At 35.8% G+C, this 23,331-nt stretch overlaps 1 protein-coding gene across 1 annotated transcript in view; it reads right to left on the reverse strand.

Moving 5' to 3' along the window:
- Positions 1 to 23,331, reverse strand: part of Thada (THADA armadillo repeat containing) — a 323,478-nt gene that overhangs the window by 252,514 nt on the left and 47,633 nt on the right. Inside the window, 2 exon segments of the mRNA XM_077791748.1 lie at positions 1,507 to 1,639; positions 17,926 to 18,035. Coding sequence (XP_077647874.1) covers positions 1,507 to 1,639; positions 17,926 to 18,035 — 243 coding nt within the window.

Below are 23,331 nucleotides of genomic sequence, written 5' to 3' on the forward strand. Positions count from 1 at the left end.
ATACAACTAAGAAAATAAATGAGTATTTTAAAAAGAGTGAGAAGCTTTGGGGATAAAGCAAAAAATACACATTCCAGGGAGAATGTGGGCCATCTCCAGAGGGAAAGACAACCACAAAACAAGTTTAAAAGAAATTTCTCACAGTACACTTATGCTCAGAAAACATATATATTATTTTAATAACTATCAAAAAAATTTATATCTATCTAAACAAAAGTAAACTTATAAACTAAGCAGGTAGTTTTTCTCCATAGCTAACACTAGGCAGAAGTTTTCATCAGAACAAAGAATATATAATGTTACTGGTAAGTCCTGCTGAGAGAAATAGATTATCTTTGAGCACATTTTTCTAATAATTTAGATTTCACTCAACTAAAAAAAAAAAAAAAAGAAAGCTACACTCAATTACCAAAATATCTTCTTGGAACCACAGCTTTTTTCCCCCAAAGTACTGGGCAAAGTCATGGCACTTTTACTGAGGCTGGAGTAGAAAGGTACACCTGCTCAGTGCTCTGTCACCAAGATCAATACTTCATACTAGTTGAAAACCATAGAAAGAAAAAGTACAAAGCACAATATGCAGCATGACCTCACTGTCACCTTAACATTTGTCCTGAAATAGATGAATGATGCATAAATACACAGAGTAGGAAACAGATACAGTCAGAAGAACCACACAGATTCAAAATGGGTCAGACTGTGGCATTAAAAATAAACTGTGGGTATTCTGATATGCAGCAACCTTTAAAGTATTGTGAAAAAGAACACAGAGCCAACAGTGGCTCTAGTATGTTTTCCTCTGCATTCAGGAACTGTGTGCACACAGACATTTTTGTATCCAGAGGGGATAAGGAGTCAAGTGGTCTGGGCTCACGTTTTGGGGTGTTTTTTTTGTTTTGTTTTTGAGTTCTTACTATCTCAGTGGCCTTCGGGAAGTCACTTAACTCTCCTAAGTCCCAGTTTCTTCACCTAGAACATATAGAATGATAACAGTAGCTATCTCACAGGGTTTGGGGAAAGATTACATGAGGAAATGCACAGGAAATAACCACTAATAAATGTTAGCAACTATTAGGATTATGATCACCTTATGGTCAGTCATTTCATGGAAGGATTCAAAAGAACCTATTAACATTGGTTGCCTATAGAAAGTCTTGAGGGTCCTGAAAAGAGAGGAAAACTATTCTTTTGCAATTTGGAAGGTGGGGCAACACATACTTCCTGGAAGTGAGCAATGCATGTGCCATGGTGATGTCTGTCTACTTAATCCACAGGCGGAAATCTATACCACCTTCTGTTTATATTACAAGATTGACCTCTTGGAGGGTTCATTCCAAGAAAGAGCTGTCACAGAACACACTGTCCACACATTAAAACAAAGCCATAAATGCTATGGTACTAAGGAGACAGAAATGTCCCTTATGCAATAAGCTCACTCACATGTCAAGGAGGTTAGAATACACTATCAAAAAACAAACAGCCAGCTGTGGTCCTATAGATACATACCTGTATGTAGAAGGGAATTCCAGCACTGCGCCTTGTAGCACAGAGTTTAGATGAAGGATCGCTGCTTTTGATTTCCTCCAAAACATTCCATAACCACTGTTCTGGCAGTTTTTGCAAACTCACATTAGGGCACCTGAAAGGTACATATGAGCAAACATTTGGAATTATCAGGTACCAAGAGAAAAAAGTGCAAATTAGTCCTATATATTAACCCTGTTAGAAAATAATAAATATCTTTGCATTGGGGGCAGAAGGGATGCTATTTAAAAAATCCCTCCTTTGTACTGTTCATTTACTCTCCTCTTTACTATGGGTCTTAGGATTTGAAGCTATTGAAGATTCCACATCTTAGAACTACTATGTACCAAGCAAGTGTCTTATCTGCAAACTAAGCTTTAATACATAGTCTTGCCTCCATATTCATAATGTTCAAGAGAAGATTAACGTAAGACTCAAGATTTCCAACAGAGAATATAATTACAGTTTACTATAATTTATGTTCTATTTTTATAGAGATTACACACAAAGTAAACATGTTTTAAATTCTATTTTCAACTCTCTCAAAATGTGGCTTACCACAAATAAAATTTTCAACACAACCTGTGGTACATTCAGAATCAAAGCTATCTGGGAAGAGGCAAGAACATTTCGAGGTTATTTGAACATTGTATCAGTGGGTTTCTGCCCTTTTACTGTTTTCCTAGAGTACTTAAGAACATTTTTTTGTAATTTTTAAACATATACCCTATCAGATTATATAACATTATCTAAAGAAATAGCATATTCAATGATAGGTAGACACAATTTTCTTAGAAATATAATACTTACACATAACTGCAATTAATATGTGAAAATAAACATATAAAAGTCAGAAAAATATACTCTTTTTTAAATTGAGGAAAACAATCTGCAGAAATATGACTGGCTTCTGATTTGTATTGAGAATTAGAAACATGTTTGGAATTTCTTTTTCCCCCTTATTCAACAATAGATTACTTCAGTTCCTATTTTTTTTTTCTTTTTGTGTTTTTGTTATTCCTGGTTGTAGGGATGAACCCAGAGTACTTTACCACCACTGAGCCACATCCCCACCCCTTTTTAATTTTTCTTTTGAGACAGCATATTACTAAGTTGCTTAGGGCCTTGCTAAATTGCTGAGGCTGGCCTTGAATTTGCAATCCTTCTACCTCAGCCTCCCAAGTCACTATGATTACAGGCATGTGCCACCATGGCCAGCAATAACTTCAGTTTCTGACTAATCATTTGCTCTTGGAGATAGACTGAATGCATTCTGAACCATAAGATGCAAAATGAGTTTTTGGTGGTCAGGGGCAGAATATTATGGTTTGGATATGAGGTATTCCCCAAACAGCTCATGTGTTAATGCAGGAATGTTTGGAAGTGAAGTGATTCAATTAGTTTATGAAAGCTGTAACCTAATCAGTAGATTAGTTCATCTGATGGCCTAATAATCTGAATGGATTACTGGGTGGCAACTAGAGGAAGGTGGGGCAAGGCTTGAGGAATTAGGTCACTAGGGGCGAAAATTCCCAAAATTCCCAAAAGCTATCATGTCAATCCTGCTTCTCACAGAATTTAAAAAAAAAAAAAAAAAAAACCAGCTCTCTAAAAATCTGAACCACTGAATTAAATCAGATTCAAAGACACAGAACTTAATGCAATGTGTGAACCCTCTTCAGATCCTGAGTTAAACAAATCAAGTGTAAAAAAAAAAAAAAAAAAAGATACTGCCAAGAAATAGAGGAAATTTATATAAGTTCCAGATATGAGATGACACCAAGGAATTATTTTTAAGATGTGCCAATGGCAGTATGGATGTGAAAGCATAAGTAATTTTAGAGGTGCATGCTGGAATGTGTAGGAGTGCAAATCACAAATTGTGATGAACTTTATAATGCTTCATCAAACAACAATGCAAAGGAACAGACAAAGCCACATATGGCAAACCTTTGATAGCCAATGAATCTGGGTGATGAACAAAGGCAATTCATTCTATTAGTCTCTCTCCTTTAAACTTATGTTTGTAGGATATACACATATACATGTCTGAACATTTTCATAATTAAAACAATGTTCATACCTTTTACATTTTTGAGGATTGAAATTAAATTATAAACCACTGGATTTTGTATATTTTTAAAATTATGCTTCATGGAATAACTTATTTAGTTTATTACTAACATTGCCAAGTTGGTATAATCCTCACACCATGGCTCAATCAAAAACTGAAATCCAGGGCTGGGGTTGTGGCTCAGTGGCAGAGCATTTGCCTAGCACATGCGAGACCCTGGGTTCGATCTACAGTACCACGTATAAATAAATAAAATAAAGGTATTGTGTCCAACTACAACTAAAACATAAATTTTTTTTAAAAACACTGAAATCCAAATGCCTCCAAGCAATTATTTGTTCTAATGATAAAGTTGTAGATTATATGACTGCTTTATTTTGTTCCTTCTTTACTGTCAAAAAAAAAAAAATAGTGCATTTGGATTAATTTAGTCCATAATGAGTGGGCAAGGAAAAGAAAGAAAGAGAATTAACGCATAAGTCATTTTTGTGATCTCACCACCTGAGAAAAACCTGGAGTTATACAGGTGATAGATAAAAACTATTGATCTAATATTATCAATGGATTTCATTTACATGTGTTTTCTTCCCCAACACAGGGCTAACTGGAGTACAGGTAATACTGTCATCTAAGGTGACATCTTGCATGGGATTCACTATGTAGGAAAAACTAAGGGAAAAGGGAACAGCATCAGATGAGGGGTACTTTCCTACTTCCTTTGCTTCTGTTCAGTGCACTGAAATAAGAGTACATCAAATCCTAGTTCAGTGATGATCCTCAACATGTTCAATGAGTCCCTCCTGGGCCTGCCTGCCTGGTGTACAGAGGTTCTAGAAAGCAGGCAGGTCTGAGTTCAGACTGGGCGGTCTCACAATGCATCTCTCTCCTTTGCATGAACTTACAATGGCTCTTGACTCTTAACCAACCTTGATCTATTTAACTCCTCTTCCAACTTGATCAAATTCTCCTAGTCTGAAAGATCACCAATGATATGAACTCAGTTCTTTTCCTTAAATCAAACCTCTGCTTTTTCAGTTCCTACATAGACTGAAGTAAGATTCTGGTAAGGTTGTTCTCTTTGATGGTTTCCATGCTAACATACAACACAATGTTGGGATGTGCCATATTTCCAAGCATTTGTTTTTATTCTCTACAAATATCCCTCTTCATCCAAATTGATAAAACTTTCTCCAAATAAACTGTATCTCACAAGAACCTTTTCTTTCTATACCCTTCTAATTTATCTACAGCAATTCCTTAGCATAAAGTGTATGGTATCCTAGAAGGGGTGGAATCTGAGCTACATTTTGAAGGTTGTGTAGGAATAGTGAAAGTCAAGGCCTCAGAGGCAAGGCCCTGATTTAGATTCCTGGCTATTTTAAGTGTAAACATTTGGCCAGGCCCTTTATTCCCTTGAGTATTGTGCACTAAACACCAAATGCTCCTTGCTAATTTGGGGAATTTGAAAACAAAAGTCAGAAGAATGTTTTACAAGGTCATAGCTGGCAAAGTGCCCTCAGAAAGAGCCTTCCTTGCCCACTACTGAAAACTAGGAACCTCAGGAATTCTGGGAAATGCTCAAGGCACTACTTCTTACTATCTAGTCCAGACTTTCTTGTTCTACTCTGGAATTCCCCAAATTCAAATGAGCTTTTCTGCAGAATCCTTGAATTGTTTGGTTTCCAATTTAGACTCTGCCATTGGATCCTATTTTTCTGATTCCCTTTCTTTCTAGCTCTACAACTCTTCCAGGCCAATCCCCTCATCCTCCTAGCCATACAGGAGAATTCGGTTCAACAACAGGACTCCCCATGTTTTTCACTAAAATGAAACCTAGTATATTTTATGAAACACTAGAACTATATTGCCTGCTACAAAGAAAAAAAAACATTTATTAAATTCTATTATGACACATCCGGTCAATACCAGGTTTTTCATATCTGATCTTACTTCATTATTACAAACAACAAATCTGTGAGAAACTTATTATTTTTCCCAACTGACAGATGAGAGAATATGTATCATGATGGTTAGGAATAGCAACTCTAGAGTCAAGTTATCAGGTTTAGATCCTTTCTCTGTCACCTAACATCTGTGTGATCTAGGTAAGTTACTAAACCTCTCCATTTCTCACTTTCCTCTTCTATCAAAATGAGGTTGGTGGAAGGGTTCAATGACTTGATTCTTGTAAAATGTTTAATAAGTTCTTCTGAACAGTCGTTTTCTAAAAATATGATATCTGATAATGAAAAATGCAAGTTCTAAAGAGTTTCAATGGAATTTGTGATAAAGACTGAAAAGTTATTTTGTTTCCATTTTAACAAGACACTCCCCACACACACACAACACATCCTAGTAATAAATACCCAAAATATACAAATAGAAACACTAAAACCAGATGAGCTGGAAAACAAGATAATCATCTGGGTAACACTGAATGAAAACACAAAGCATTGAGTGTGTTGATGCCAGAGGCTTGCTGGGTGACAGGTTTACAAGCAGCAGTGGTGGCACAAAGTCCATTTTCATGGTGTAACTTGCCTTTCTCCTGGGAAACAGAGAATTTCAGTGGCATTCTCTCTCATGAAAGGACACTGAAAAAGGGCTACTGCCAAAGCTGCCTGGGGCTGCTTCTGAGGAAAGTCGTGGGCACCAGAAGACCCTGGATCAGGCTGGCTACTAACTCTGACTTGATCTGTGGTATCCCCCATATCACTGGGGAACAAACTGGAAACAAGGGTGGGTGAGCAAAATGTCACCATCTAATATAGTTTCTTAGATAGAGAAATGAGCTCCCAAGAGAAAAATAAGTAAACAAACCAAAAGCCTTCCTATCACAGCAGCAAACCAAAATTCAGATTACAGAAATAAATTTCATATTAAGACAATCTTAAAATCCAGTAATTAGAACATAAATTCACTCCCTATGAAAATGATCTTATGAAGCAGTCTGATAAGGCTTTAAAATAACTGTGTTGAGTACACTCCTAAGATAAATGAAGGGATAACTTCTATTTAAGAATCAGATGCAAACCAACTAAATGTTCAGTCTCTACCACAAATGTTCACTCTTCTATTCACAAACCCTTCCCTGGCTCTCCATTTTACTCAAAGGAACAGCCAAGTCCTTACACAATGTCTAGTTCCCATTACCTCTCTGATCTCATCGACAACTCCTTCACTGATGCACGCCACTTCAGTCATATTTACCTGATTCCTTAAATACCCTAAGTCCATACCTCTCCGGACTTTTGCACCTGACATCTCTCTGCCCTGAATGTTCTTCCTCCAGAGACTGACAATGTGGCCGTAAACTCTAGATGACAGTTTTCACTAGACCTTCCAGCATGTTCAACTATTTCACATCTATTTTTATAAATTGGGTAAAAAATTAAAAATCTAAATTGGTGGAGGGAAGTTAAATACTTTCCCAATGGTATAGAGTGAATAAGTGCAGAAAGAGAATTAAAATGGAGACTGACACCAAAGCTCTTGCTTAGCAAGAAGGCATGATTTCAAGGCACCTGCTATAAATGCTCAGTTACACTTCTGGCTTATCTGTCTTGTGATAAAGATACCATCAACTCTCTATTATTTGCTTCAATGGATTTCATTCTTTCATTTTAAAAAATGATCTATGATGCACCTACTACCTATGTTGCACAATCCTATGCCCTAGAAACAGAGCAATAGACTAAAAATGCTGAGCAGCATATAAATCAGAAAGCATTTTCATGTGGCTTTGGGATGTATTATCAGAAAATATTACTTTTAAGAAATTATCTTCCTAACCTTATTTTATTTAGGTTGTCTTTCAGACTGTTTTCAATCTTTGAACATCTATCAGGGTGGGGTTAAAATGGTTCTAAATTAACTCGGTGATATAGATGGAAAGTTACCAAGAGAATTAAGAGTATCTTACAGAAAATCTTCTTGGTGGATAACCCACTTGTGACTGGCATGAAATGAACTGTGTCTCATTCATTTTGGAGGTACTCCAATACCCCTGGGGAACTGGGAAATGCATTTCTGTTAATAAACTGCTTTCTTTTATTAACTGAATGATTCATGGTGGCCTAAAGGAATTATCTCACCTACAAACACAAAGCAACTAATTTCACATTGAAACATGAAGTACATTTAAAGCTAATATATGAAGCAATTTCCCAGAAATGTACCAAGACCCAATTGCTAGGAAATTAATCATGAGTAAAGGCAAAGATGTGCTTATACCTCTGTTTACCAAACCATTTGCTTACCATACTGTCATCACTAAAGGCTTTCTACTATGTCAAGAAAAATAAAAATCAATAACACAGCCATTTATTTGCTGATTATTAAATGTTTACTTACAAAGATTCCTTATTTTTCTCCCCTTATTTTTCATTTACCAACCATTTAAACAATTCTGAGTTATGCCAAGGAAAGTTCTGGGGACAGAACAAGAATTTGTCCCTATCCTTGATATGAAGTAAATGATACATGTTTACTCAAACTCAACATCATCAGTCATCAACAGCATCATCTGAATGAAAACAATAATTTCAACAATAACAAACTCTAAGACTGGCTACTCACGATAGCACTCTTTTAGATTGTTAAAACACTTCACAATACATTCAGAGTAAATGATACACAGATAACCAAGGGGAGGATAATTGGTAAAGATCTAAGAGCTGTTTTCTTCCCTACAGATGAAATCATAAAAGACTGAAAAACACGTATCTATACATTTTTAAAAAGAGTCTTTCAGAAAAAGTAAATGGAAAGATAATCTGATAATGTCAGAATCACCTCCAAACTCATATTAATGTTGTCATGCAGAATTTTAGTTTTCTCAAACATTTGCCCTAAGTCCAAGATAAAAGCAAAGCTTTTATCTGCCTGTAACATAAAAAAATGCAGATTATTGACTTTGAACTATGTCGGAGGGTGCCTTTCTACACCCTAACACTTGTAGCAGTACATCCTATAGATTTAGAAGAGAAAAATTATCTTCTATGTAAAAAGATATCTTTGCTTTCATGAGCTACTTGCTTCAAATAGTCTATGTGTCTAAAACCATCTACTAGAGCTGGGGATATAGCTCAGTGTTCGAATACTCACCTAGTATTTACAAGGCCCTGGGTTCAGTCCCCAGCAACAAACACACACACACACACACACACACACACACACACACACACACACAAATCTCCAATGATACCAAAGCACCAAAGCAAATGATCTCAAGTTTAAGAACAGGCAGGCAAAGAGTCAGGAACAAGATATGAACAGCTTAGAAAGGACCAGTGCTAACTTTATCTGCATTTATTTTATACATTAACAAAATTTCTCATTATCCAATCCAATTCCTTCCCATTCATTATAGGCAATTCTGTAACACACATACATACTTTATTTGTTCATAATCTCAAAGGTACTCATGAGAATCCACAACATTATTGTTTGTACAGCTCCCAAGATACCTTTTAATTTTCCACCCATGTGGAATATTTTAAAAAGAAAAATAATTTCCAGGGAGCACAAAATCCAAACTCCTTACAGTGGCTCACAAAGCCCTGCGCATCTGGACAACCTCATTCTTCTTCATCTCATCCCACTCTGTTCTTTTAAATACGCAAAGCACTTTTGCCTAGCTGCTCCCATTGTTTGAAAAGTTCTTCCCCAGAAAGTTGCTGCTTCTCATTACTCAGAATGGTACTTTAGTCCAAGAAGAAAAGCTTTATCTTGCCACCAAACCTTTATCACGCCAAAATACCATTGCAATCTGATAGTTTCTTGTGACTATTATGTGTCCTTCAAAATAAAAACATACTCTTTTCTGTTCATTTCTCTATTACCAGCATCTACAATCGGGCCTGGCATCTAACAGAGAACTCAAGAAATATTTTTGAATAAATAAATGAATGGTCTATGATCGACCAATTGCCTTGAGTATGCATTCTAATAAGCCAGGCTGACAAATACAGAGGCTACGGTAACTAGAGAAGAAAGCATAAACACGTGTTCTTTGGTGATGGAGTCAGCTGCTTAGCTTCCTAAATCAAGCATAAACATATTCAGCAAATCTCTACATCCCAAGGGGATAGCATTCACATCAAAATGAAATTTTCTACTGAAATCTCCAAGTAGCCTATCAAAATGAACATTATTAGTCTAAATGTTGCCCCAAAAGATATTCTTTTTGTGTTTTTTTTTTCTCAGAATCCAAAACAAAACCAAGTATAGGGCTCAAAACCAAGGATAGTTCAGGTTCATAAAAAGTGTTGTACAGTTGTTAGTGAGGTAAAAACTATGTTGCAAACCAATATTTCAAGTTTTAGCAATAGATAAAACATTAATCCAAGGTTATAACTTTTTCCCTTCTGTCTTAAGCCTCTTTAGGAGACCTTCTTCCAAGCTCATAGCTTCTACTATTTCTTGTTTGTCTTTCAAATACATATTTCCAGTCAGAGTAACCAACTCTCTTTTTGCCTGGGACTGAGGGCTTTCCTGGACACTGTACTTCAGTACGAAAAAACTGGGGGAGTCTCAGGTCACCCTATCTCCAATCTGACTCCTCTCCCAATTTCCTGACTGGTATTTCCAATCATCTGTCCTCCTTCTAGGCAGCACCCCAACACCAAATGATGGGTCTAAAGTGCCATTCTGCCTCCCATTGAGCACTTTTTTTCTTGCCTTGCTTTTTGGTTATTAGCATTAATGATTTTTCCCATCACCTGGAATAGCTCAACAAGTGGACCTTTGTCTGAGTCTATAAATTCTCTAGCTCACTTATCTAATTCCCAAGTTTAAAATGCTAGGCTAGAAGTTCCTCTAAGAACAAGGTCTGTGTTTTACCAGTACTCTTACCCTCTATAGTGCCCACCTGGCACAATCCTGTATATAAAGCAGCTTATCAATAAACTTTTGTTAAATTGCTAATCTCTAAGAAAATTCCAGAAAAATATTTGATTTTAGTACTAGTTCTGTCACCTACTTATGTGACTATGAACAAATCACTTCACTTCTCAATGTTTAAAAATGAAATAAAATCACTAAAGAAATGCTTTAAAACTCCAACAAGATGTGATTCCCTGACCTACTGAAGGCAATGACCCTAAAATATACAAGTGCCCAAAGCTCCTGATGAGAATGTCACCCAACTATCTATATCATGACCCCACATAAGCCTTTGTCCCTAAATTTATACCCTATTGATTATCTCCAGGTTTAGAGTAACTGTCAAAGGAGTTATCTAACACAATATCTGGCACACAATAGATGTTCCTTCTCTTAAATGGGGTTTTTAAGGCCCAACTAGCACTGGTACTGCTGCTGCACATTAGCTGTGCCCCCTGGTAGGTACAAAACTGAAAAGCCAGGTGTGGAAAAGGGGGGCTGGAATTTAAGGCTTCTCAATGGTGACAAGTCACTATGCCTTTAAGAATACACTACCCTACCAGGTGTGCAGTTTCTCAGGAGGCTGAGGCAGGAGGATCACAAGTTCAAAGCCAGCCCTAGCAATTCAGCAAGGCCCTAAGCAATTAAGTGAGACCCTGTCTCTAAATTAAAAATACATAAAATAAAAAGGGCTGGGGATATGGCTCCGTAGTTAAGTGCCTCTGTGTTAAAGCCTTGGTACCAAAAAATAAAACATCATAAGATAAAATAAAACAAAATGCAATATCCCTCATCTAGAGTTGAGGCCAATTAATGAACGTTCTGTGTACTCCATGCAAGGAAAGATGACTTTATAAGGAAGTGACTGCAAAGCCCTAGTGTTGCTGGTGTTTATGATAATGAAGGAACTGAGAGGTAAAAACAGGCAAGAATCCCAAGAACAATGCAAAAAACCCTTCTTGTTTGTTTTGGTTCTTCATCACACACCCAGGGGTCAGTAAGGAAAAGGGAAAGGTTCCTGAGTAAAGAAGCAGCCCTTGGACCCTTGCCAGCTCTATGCAGTCACCAACCACAGTCCTGGGGAATTCCAAAATCCTGCTTTTGTTAGTGACTGCCTCTTTGCTAAAAGGGCAGACATCCTCTCTGTCTGAAGGCTCTTCTATTTGTCCTTTCAAACTAATACAACACATGTTGTGTCTTTTGCCACAGAGAAAATGGTAAGTTTCTTCCCAGTGCTCTAAGCTTTATCATTAACAACTCACTAATACCATGTGTTTTGTACATTAATATTATTGTACAAAATATTTCTATGAGATCAGTTTACCAGTTCTAAAAGAAGCTTTCTAAAATGTATCCAGCTTCCCACAATCTTACACACCCCAAATCCCCAGACTTTCCCGAGTGGAAACTGGAAAACAGCACTGTGCAATGAGCAGAATGCCCAAAGGAAGCTTACACAGCCCATCTCGCTTCTCTCATGGTGAGCTGAAACAGAATCCCAGTGAGGGTAAATCGTTCTACTTGCTAACAAGCCAATAGATACATCTACTCACTCAAATTCATAGCTCCAAATTCTTTCATGCAGGTGGGGGACAATCAGAACCACTAATTTTCCTCATCAAAATCAAGAAGGGTCCAAAAATTGGGGTGGGGGAGGAGAATGTTGACAGGAAAAAATGCTGTTTTCCTAAGCCAAGTGCTATGGCCTGAGCCCCTACAGAAACACACAGGGCAGGAGCCAGTGAGCAGGCCTTTGAGTTGTCTTCAGCAGATCACTGAAGCAAATTATTATTCTATAAACAGATTAGTCCAACTTCTATCCACAGAGCTATCTCACTCGTAGTGGATAAGTATTCTAAGATAAGCATAAAACCCGCAGACCAAAATCAAATTACATGTGCTGTATACTCCCCTAATTGGTCATTAGATTATTCTATGCTAATAAATCAGATTCTCTGACTACAAAGTGGCTTTCTGATGGCTTCATCCATCCACCTAGGTGGCAACACAGCTATTTTTTGATACTTCCAATTAGTTATATCACTTATGAATTGTTAATTGAGAAATGTTATTATTTCCTTAAACTATTTCAGCATGGTTATTTTTCCTAATTTAGAAATTTTTCCAATCTCCAATTATTTCATAAGCTAAATTCTCCAACTCCATTTATTCTTTGGTCATGTACCGTGTTTATTATTTCAAGGTTCATGTTTATTATTTCAATTAAACTAAACGCTGACAGATGTGTGCAGGATGGCTGTGTGTGTGTGCAGCTTGTTTTTAAAAGGGAATAGAACCCTGAAGCATGGAGAAACTTAATGAGACCCAGTGAGAAAGCTACATCATCAGCAGGGGCCATCTTAGCCTCCTCACCACAGCCCCACAGCCAAGGTCTACTACAGGCTAAAACCTCAGGGGTGACTCCAAAGTCTCAGTTACAGACACACACAACAGTAACAAGGACAACATCTAAACTGAATTAGCAACCAGAGGGCCATTAAAAGTGGTTGGAAGAAGAACATACAGATAGTTGTTCTCTTAATACAATTTCCCTGAGATCAAGGAGAAAAAAATTAAGTTCTAAAAAACTAGGATACAGATTATTCACTGAGAATACGTCCCTCTGCTGTGGCTGAAATAACACAGGATTTTTATGAGGACTTTGAAAACCAGTGTACAAATTTCCAGAAAAAAGATAATATTTGACTCCACTATAGGAACAGACTTAAAAATAAAAATTAAAGAGTCATTAACAGATCATAAACCAAAGACACAATGATTTAGATGGTGAATATTAAGAGATTCTGCTTTTCCCCAGATCGTTTTAATCCATTTCAGAGTATCAACAGGACTGTTCTTCTATGAAGAATTCATATGGCTCCCCAAAGTGGTTCTTAACTTAGTTATTCTTTATTTATTAATAATCAAACAAAATTCACAGGATGTCCAGTGCAAAATAAGAATCCTTTTGACACTTGTACTAAAAAAAAAGTGATTAAATTTTAGATAAGACTGTATATTCTTTCATTCAGAGTTGAATGACTTTCCCTCCAAAACTCTCGTATATTAACATTCAACATTTATTTCTTATTCAATTGCATTTTCTTTAAAGACATAGTCTTTCTATCTCCAGAAAGGTAAAAGAAATTGGCTTTTTTTACTATTATATTTCAATTTTTCATTAAAAGGCTTTCTATTGAATTATAATAACTATGATTAATGAAGTTTAAATACATATTTAAATTACTTCTGTCCGCCATAAGTGTTGATTTCCATGACTCAGCAGAAGTATTTTATGACAAAAACAGCTAAATGCCAGCATTTATATCTTTAAGCTGGCAGTGGAAAAATGGTTGCACTGCAACCATCTTATAAACCCTATCAATATTGCAATAAGCAGAGCAATTCAAATATACAAAGAATAAGATATTGCCACGTAGTCACAAACATCCCTTCTAGATTTAGAATTGCAGTCAATAATTTTGTCCACTTATAATTAAGTATTTAATTTATGGCTGGATAAACGAAAACTAGATTCTGCAACTTTACACCCTAGTGTAGGATTCTGGTCATTTCAATTGAAAGAACAACTTCAAATACTAAGAAATTTACTATCATATATAGTAAATAAGCAATTGTGAATTTTATCAGAACTTCAATTTAGAGTTATGATTTTAATGTAGTTAACCATTAACCAACCAAATGTTTAGGCAGGTAATTATGCATGACAGGTAACTGTGTTTTTCAAAGAAAGTATGATTTTTTTCAAATTCTAAATAGAAATCACTACATAAGAAAATCAGATTATAAAAATTTAACATATTGTTTGTGTATCTTATGTGTACAAGTGTTACTTCAAAAAATTTCCCAGAAAAAGAGTGCCCCTCATTATTTATTCCTAGATGATTGTATGACAGTGAAATCAGTTTACATTTGAAGACATTCTGAATAATCCTATTAAAAACCAGTTTAAATGGCATAGCTCATGTTTACCTCTTTGGGTATGTACCCATTAATCTCTTTAAGTGCTTCCTTCCTTGACGCAGCTGTAGTTCAAGAGCTGGCCAGCAGCTGGCCTCCATTTCTGTGGGTTTTCATGAACGCCCAGAATTCTTTTTAGCAAGTTTGAAAAATGCTATATGCCTCAACAAATTTTTCATAACTAAAGAGCTTTAAAAAGCTTTCAAAAGGAGTCCAAAAGAAAATTTTCTCTTAAAAATAAAAACCAAACAAAAGAAAGTCACACATACTATAAAGATGTTCTATGTAAAACATTCTGTTTGGCAGATTTGAAATGTCTCCAAAAAGAGAAAGAAGCACATGGTTTGGAAGCAACAGCCAAGAATTCATAACAGGTGGGTTAAAAGCCACCAGTGACAGCCATGAGGGAGATCTTTGAAGTAGATTAGGGGCCTTCCCTAGTCTCTCCATTCCTTATATCTGGAACGTCTTCAACTATACCAACACAGTAGTTCAGGAGTCTCTGTACCTGGTCCTCTCTTCTTTTCTCATTTTTGCTCTCCTCTAATAACTTTGATCTTTCTAACTACAATGCTTATGGAAAACAAACTCACAATCTACATCTCTGTTTTTGCTACATCAGCTAAACTAATTCCCTATTTCCAACTGGTAACTTAAATATTTCCACCAGGATATGCCATCATTATCTCACACTTGATCCATACCAAACAAACATATTCATCTTTATCAAACCAATTACCTCATTCCTTGAGAACAAAGCCAATTTTTCCTTAATTTAGGCAATATCAATCCCATTTTTCTAGTCACTAGAAACTAAAACCAGAGAAGCAATCACTCCTTGATGACCTCCATCACCCACATTCAATGATTCATGCAGCAGATTCATTTTTCAAAGATGGCTATCACAGAATCTCTCATCTATACATTCTTCTACAACATGATCTTGCCACTTTGCCATCAGAAGGTGAAAATTAATCCAGCCTCTTCTAGAAACTTATTAACAACCAAAATGCTATGAGAATTCCAACGCTAGGTCAGAAAAGATCAGATAGCTTCTGCCTGGTTCTCTTGGATTGTTCTCTGTGGGGAAAGCCTGCTGCCACATAAGAATTCAGCTATATCAAGACTGCCATGCTGAGTGAGAGGTCACACATAGTCCCAATTAGGCCCAATCTTCCAGCTGTCCCCAAGAAAGAAATGTGTTTAGATCCCTTCCAAACAGTTTATCTGCCAGCTAAATTCTACCCATTGAACTCAGCAAATATCCTGAGGAGAAGAACCCAATTGAGCCCTGCCCTAATTCCTGGCACACAAATTCATAAAATGTAATAAAATATGTCCAGAGTTTTCTTCTAATCACTCCATCTGTCATATGGAACCATTACTACCTGAGGTCATAAGTTAACTGAAATGTCACATCTTTGTCTCCACCCTCACAGCCATTGACATAAAGGAAGCCCCAATCACCTGGGTTCTAGATCATTATAACTGAATCCAGACTCTCCTCACTATAATCTGTCATCACAATCTATCTAACCTAACACCTCCAACCAAAAACTACTTTAATACAACCAGCCCCACAACCAAAACAAATCTCACAGAATTGCACATTTGTAGGAAATTATATAATACAAAGAGTTTTTATAAAATCTATTTTATTTGCTACATACAACCAAAGCCAAAGAGATCTTTCAGGAGGGCAAATATTCTTTTTCTTATTTTAGAGATGAAGAGATAAGAAGCTAAGGAGGTTAACTTTTGTACCAGTTCACTACCAATTAACAGAATGGGTATACCAAGAACTAAGAGCTTAAGTTACATCCCATCATTGTTTCTCTTGTCTATGACACTATGATCTGAATCAGATCAAAAACAATTGATGTCTCTCCCCATTCCTAACACAGCAAATTTACTTTCAAGGTTGATAAGAATTTGGCCTCAATCTATCTAGCTAATAACTAACCCCAGCAGCAGCAGCAGCAGCAGCAGCAGCAGCAGCACTACAAGAAGACTTAGTTACCTAACAATAAACCATGCTGATTCTAGCCTCTGAATGATTTTCCCTGCTTTCTTCTCCTATGCATTCAAACCTTACCCAAGCATGAGCACAAATTCTATCTCCTATGAAGACCTACCAGCCTATTCTTATGCCATTACAACAGAACGTCAATTTCATTTAAAAGTTTGGCAGTTTCATCTTATTCAAGTGTGTTGGTCTAACATTCCAGGCTGCTATGCAAGCAGCACACCCTCATACACACAGAGAGATGCTGGATGCCTATATCCAGCGTCTGTTCTAACCAGTAGGTGCCCACAGCACACCTTTTTTTAAACATTGTGAACTTCATCCCTGCTTATTTCCCAAATGAAACCATAAACTCTTAACAGAAACCATGTCTTATAAATAAGTAGTATATTCTCCAAAATAAACACAATACCAAGCACACAGCTAACATTCAATATGTATTGGTCAACTGATTTGAAGGAATAGAAAATGTTGCATTGTGAGAAAAAATATTCATAAGTCATATCTACACTAGAAACAAAAGTTTAAAAGATAATAAAATATTTTCAAGATCAGCATTTTAATGTCAGGGACATTTTAAAAGGATTATTTAAAGATATTCTGTGCAGCCCATAACTGCCAAGATGTTTTATAAATGTTTTCACCAGGAGTGTGAAAGAAACATTTTAAAAATATTCAAGGAGTAGATGTCTTAACAGCCCAAAATAAAATGTTTGCTGAAGCTACAAGGCTGGCAGAACTCTGCTTCATTTCAAAAAGTTTCCAGGCAAAAGAAATGTTTTCCTGGAAAATACTACCTTTTATTTAGAGAACACTTGCCATGAACACTTAGTCATTAAGTAATTTAAGGTTTCCTCACAAGCTCTTTGGAGGAAATCTATTATATGAATGAATGAAACTACCAACACCTATGTCAAAAATACACATTTGGTTAAATATATGAAATATGCCTAAGTATTTTTCTAGGTAATGTGAAATAATCTTTTCTCCTTTTTGCTCCTTTTCATTTTCTATAAAACAAAATTATGAAGAAAATGACAAAATCCTTAAGTGTTTTTCTCTGTCTGTAATACATACAAATGCAAAAAACTCCAGGGCTTATTTTATTCCAAATGCCAAGTAATTTTCAAACAGACAAAACATTCATTTTGTTCAATGAAAAGAAATAGTAATTTCAAAGCTATTTTTAGCAAAAACTTTTGAGTTGACTTCAAATCACCTTTCAATGAGAGAGCAACTTGGTATGGACATTTCACTCAATCATCTGCAGTAAATCACACAATGAGACCTAAGAAAACCATTCCTTCCAAGAGTTTTGTAGCCAACTAAGTCTTTATTCTTTTCAACATCAAAAGACAAAACTAAATTATACTCCAAGCATATGGTTTATACGTTTAGTCTTTTAAAAACCTACACAAAAGGATATTTGTTTTACCTGTTTAGTATTTCAGTTAGTTTCACAAAACCAGTGTAAGCCAGTTCAAATGCTCCTCTGTGCCTGGACTGTAAAAGGTGTTGTTTAAAGTAATCTCCTATTTCTTTTACCTTTAGAAAAAATAAAAAACAAATATTCAATTTATGCTTACATTTATATGTATATAAGTAATGTAACTTAGAACCTACCCCTAGATGTCCATCCACTTAACACTTACTGTGTGACAGATGGTGTTTTAAGCATTTTTTATTATTATCTCATTTAATCCTCACATTCCATGAAATAAGTACATTTTATAAAATATTTTTTTTAGTTGTTAGTGGACACAATGCCTTTATTTCTATTTATTTATTTTTATATGATGCTGAGGATTGAACCCAGTGCCTCACCCACACTAGGCGAGCATTCTACCACTGAGCCACAACCCCAGCCCAAGTACAATTATTATCTCTACTCCACAATGGGGAAACTGAAGTCCAGAAAAGGTAAGTAGCTTCCCAAGGTCACATGGCAAGTAAGTGGTGGAGCCAGGACACACAACCAGGCAGTCTGACTCCAGAGTCAGCCATCTTTAAGTGCCACACTAGAACTGCCTTCCTATGCCAGAGTCACAAACTTCAAAGTGTGCTCCTGTCATTCAACACCAATATAAAACATACCAAACAACAGCACTCACATACATAGGCCTGGATAAAATAATCATGCTTTCTATAAAAGTTTTTTTTCCCTTTCTTATATCCATAACAAAACTTACCATTTTAACCATTTTAATTGTTAATTAAATTATTAATTAGTTATTAATTTCAATTACAATTCAGTGGCATTAAGTACATGTCAGGAACATGTTGTATAACCAAATCCTCAACATCATCCAACTATAGAATTTTTTCACCTTCCCAAACTGAAACAATACATTCAGTAAACAATAACCCCCAATAACTGCCTTCCAGTGATGCACTGTTAATGGCAACATAAGATTTGGTACAAAGGATATCCTAAAAAAATCAACAGTTATCCACTGTGATTCAGAATCATGGGATATGCTAGAATGCCAGCCAATCACTTTCCAACACACTTATTCTCCATGCAAAATCAAACAAATTTTAAACTGATTATTTAAAGAAAACACAACTAACAATTAGTTGTGATTGTGGCTTTGGTTCTTATGATGTTAAACTGGTTAGTCTGACTGGGCTTTATACCATTATATATGGTGGCTACTGGATTTAGAAAATCCAGGTTTTGCAAAAAACTCAGAACCAAAGCTGTTATCAGCTATCTCTTGATCCACATCTCCACAGATCTCAGTAGAGTGGAAAGGCAAGTCATCCCAGGATATTTTGATCTGCTTACCCTGAAACAGCCTTCATCTCAGCAGAGTGACTAGATTAGTGTTCTGCATGTATCAGAGGTGATAGGAGGCACAAGGAGTAAAAAAGTGACCACAGGCAGCGTCTCACTTTCCTCATCTACGCTCTAGGGATTGTAACAGAACTTACCTCGTAAGTTGTTCTGTTAGAATGAATAAATTGCCAAGTTCAGAACCAGCCCATAACCTATAATCTAATTTGGTATGACATAAGCCTTCTGGGGTTCTAAACAGAGGGAAAGTAGTGTTACCTGATTAGGATGACCTAACAAGTGACCTATAGAGAAAGAAGACCCAGAAACGAGGCCAACAAAGATCCAGAAAAACAGTATAAAGTTAAATTTTTAAAATTCTAACACTTTCAGATCCCAAAGATTAATATGTCATGTTCTTCAGTTAAAGCTTTCCTATAAACATCTAATGATTCACCTCATATCTCAATGTTACTCCTTTAATATTTTTAAAGGTCACTTTATATGAGGCTAAAGGCCACAAAATAGGTCTTATTTCATCTTCAAAACAGTAATTGCAGAATATATTTTGAACAAAATTATCAAGACTTAAATCTAAATTCCATCCTCAAAATAGATCTGAAGCTCAATATCTAATCCTACAAAATGGGGACCAGAAGAAACACCAGTTAGCTAACTCATCACATCCACCATTTCTATTATTAGAGAAATAAAAGATTTCTATGGTGTTTCAAATCAGAGAAAGTTAAAACAGGAAATCATAGAGATAGTTTCTTTCTTTCTTAGTTAATTCTGTTTCCTAAAATGTCACAGATATCAAAACATACTTCAGGAAAACATAATATTATTAGAAAAGTGCTTCTTTGTGGACTCAGTAATGATTTGCAATCTCCTTAAGCAGTAATTCCACTTTCATTGCTTCCTTTATCCTAACTTCCTCCAAAGGGACCTAAACCAAAAGGCATATAATAAAGACCTTAGTAGGGTGACCAGTCTTCTTAAGATGGGACCTCTGCCTTAGTTACTCTTGGCCTCAGAAATCAGAATGACATTTTAAAGAAAAAAGTAAAATAGAGTCTTTCCTCATTTTATTCTGCTCTTCATCTCCCAAGAAACACACACAGATAATAACCAAGCTTATTATGAAATTTTTGCTTTTGTAGGATATATAAAACTACTGTTTAACAGAAAACAAGTACTTCTTTGGAACCCTGCAAAATGCTTAGCAGCTTAATGGCTGGGGTAGATAAAGAAGATAAAAATAAATGTCTGTCTTCAGTAGGCTTTCACTTCAGATTGGCAGAGAAAAATCAATATGCAGAGAGGTACCCAGTTCTAAGAAATCAAAGATCCTTCTGCACTAGAATTAGAAAAGGCTTCATGCCCAGACCTTGAACAGGATATACACACTTGGGTGGACCAAAATGGAAAGGCATAATTGACATGAGAAGAGGCTGGGAGGCTAGAATGAATGAATAAACATTTTCTAAGCACCTGTTAGACACTGAGCTAGGTCTTTTTATCTAAATGGATGCAACATAAACAAAGCTAAGGCTAGCAGACCTGAATGAATGACCTAGAGGTTTCATGCTACAAAACAATGGATGATGGGGATGCAAGGAAGAGATGAACCCAACTACTGGGATGGAGTAGTGAGCAATGTGGTCTATGAGCAGACATAGAAGGGCCCTCCAGACATCTCCCAGCAGATACTCAGACTGGAGAACAAATTTTATTCAAACCACTTAAAAAGTAAGAATAGAGGAAGATAAAAAAATTTTAATTAATTTTTAATTAAAAAGTTCTCTGGAAACTCTAACTCAATTGCCTTTCATTAGGTGCCACTGAGTTCCTATTTAAAGTTCATAAAAGCCTGTAATGGCACACACCTCTCTTCACAGCCACTTGGGAAGCTGAGGCAAAAGGGTCTCTCAAGTTTGAGAATAGCCTCAGCAACTCGGCAAGACCTTGTCTCAAAATACAAGAAAAAAAGTGGGGGGGAGAATAGTTCAGTGGTAGAGCACACCTGGCTTAAAAAAAAAAAATCCATAAATGCCTTCTTTCTGAATAATGTATTTGCAAAATATTTTTATATAAATAGCATACATCTCAGGATTTTTAAAAAAATAATTACACTAAAAATGCAGAACAAATGGCAATGATTTCTTTTTTTTTTTTTTTATTAAATTCAAGGGGCTGGGGCTGGGGCTCAGCAGTAGAGCGCTCGCCTCACATGTGTGGGGCCCTGGGTTCGATCCTCAGCACCACATAAATAAAATAAAAGGTATTGTGTCCACCTACAACTAAAATAAAACTTTAAAATTTTTTTTAAATAAAATAAAATTAAATTAAATTCAAGTGACTGTCTTTTAATTTAGCATATCCTGCTTCTAACTTTTTATAAACTTATTTCTGCGGGCAAATTAATATGCTTTTTGTATTTATAGCATGTAAATTGCCATAGGGAAACACAGCTACATGCTTGTCTCCAGACATCTACAATTTATCACCAGACAAATCAGGGATGCTAAATGTTCATCTAGAATATAACACCAACAAAAGTCAAATGTAAACTCACTTTTTAAAACTTACTATTTACCTATACAATAAATATAGTAGACAAATCAAGACTCATTTCATTCATAAATACATAAACCCAAGAAGATGTAAGTACAGATGGGACACTTCTATCAAGGGCACATACAGTGGTGAAGATCTTAGACTTTGAAGCCAGGAGGTGGTGAACTAAAGCCTACTTCACAGGATGATTGTGAGAAATAAATGAGATTAAGCATATAAGCGTTTAGTAGAGTACCTGGCACAGCAGCAATCAAGAAATGTCCATTTGGGGCTTTACTTTGTATTTTAAAAAATAAGACTCAATTCAAGACAAAGTCACTTCTTATAACTTTGAGAATGTCAACAGTTGAGTTTCAAATTCCACTTTGGTTAAATGAGATGTTTTACAAAAGTTTATCCTCCAGTAAGATAATTAATGTTTTCAACTGTACATTCTCTACTACAGTGATTTCTTCAAAGCTGAAACATTGTTTTCCTGGATAACAACAACAAAGGCCATAGTTTTCTGGTGTTCACCTATATCTTACCAGAATGTTTATTCTTTGCTTTCTAGCAAATTCTTAATCTTGAGCCATTTTAACCGTTGCCCTTCAGTCTGAATTTTTTTTAATGAACTTGTCTTATGCCCCTTATTATCCTTCTAAGCTCTCTGAGGTCAGAAAAACCACAAATTATTATTTTTTATGTCCCCACCATACCCATATAGTAAGGTAGCCAATAAATAGGTGACTAAAAGATGTGGTTTCATGCTCAACTTCATTTCAAAACTTAAAAATGATAACTTCCAGCTAGGCAAGATGCCACATACCTATAATCCCAGCAAACTGAGAGGCTGAGGCAGGAAGATTGCAAGTTCAAGGCTAGCCTCAACAACTTTTCGAGGCCCTATGCAACTTAGTGAGACCCTATGCAACTTAGTGAGACCCTGTCTCAAAATTTAAAAAATAAATTAAAAAAAAAAAAGGTAACTTCCATGCAACACAATTCAAATTCTAAAAACTAATCAATCTTGGGCAAAATAAAATACAAAGGCAATTACTTTTAAATTTACAAATGCTAATAAACATATACTTCATTTGTAGTCCATTTCAAAAAATCTAAAACCATAATGAAAAACCTAGAGGGAATATATCAACCCAGTTAGCCCTGTGCATTATGCAAGTTATAACCAAATCTAAAGTAGAAGTTCTTCTGGGCTGGGAATGTGGCTCAAGTGGTAGCGCGCTCGCCTAGCATACATGAAGCACTGGGTTTGATTCTCAGCACCACATAAAAATAAATTAAAGATATTGTATCCACCTAAAACTAAAAAATAAATATTAAAAAATAAAATAAAAATAAAGTAGAAGTTCTTCTAATAGTTGGCAATTATTTTTATTCATATGATTTCTGTGCCAACAATTATGAGTAGAGGGAAGAGGAATGAAAAATTTGCACAAAAGCTTCTTTTTAGGAATATTAGAAAAGATATGTAAACGTATTGCT

This window comes from Urocitellus parryii, chromosome 12 (genome assembly GCF_045843805.1).
Source record: "Urocitellus parryii isolate mUroPar1 chromosome 12, mUroPar1.hap1, whole genome shotgun sequence".
Lineage (NCBI taxonomy): Eukaryota > Metazoa > Chordata > Mammalia > Rodentia > Sciuridae > Urocitellus > Urocitellus parryii.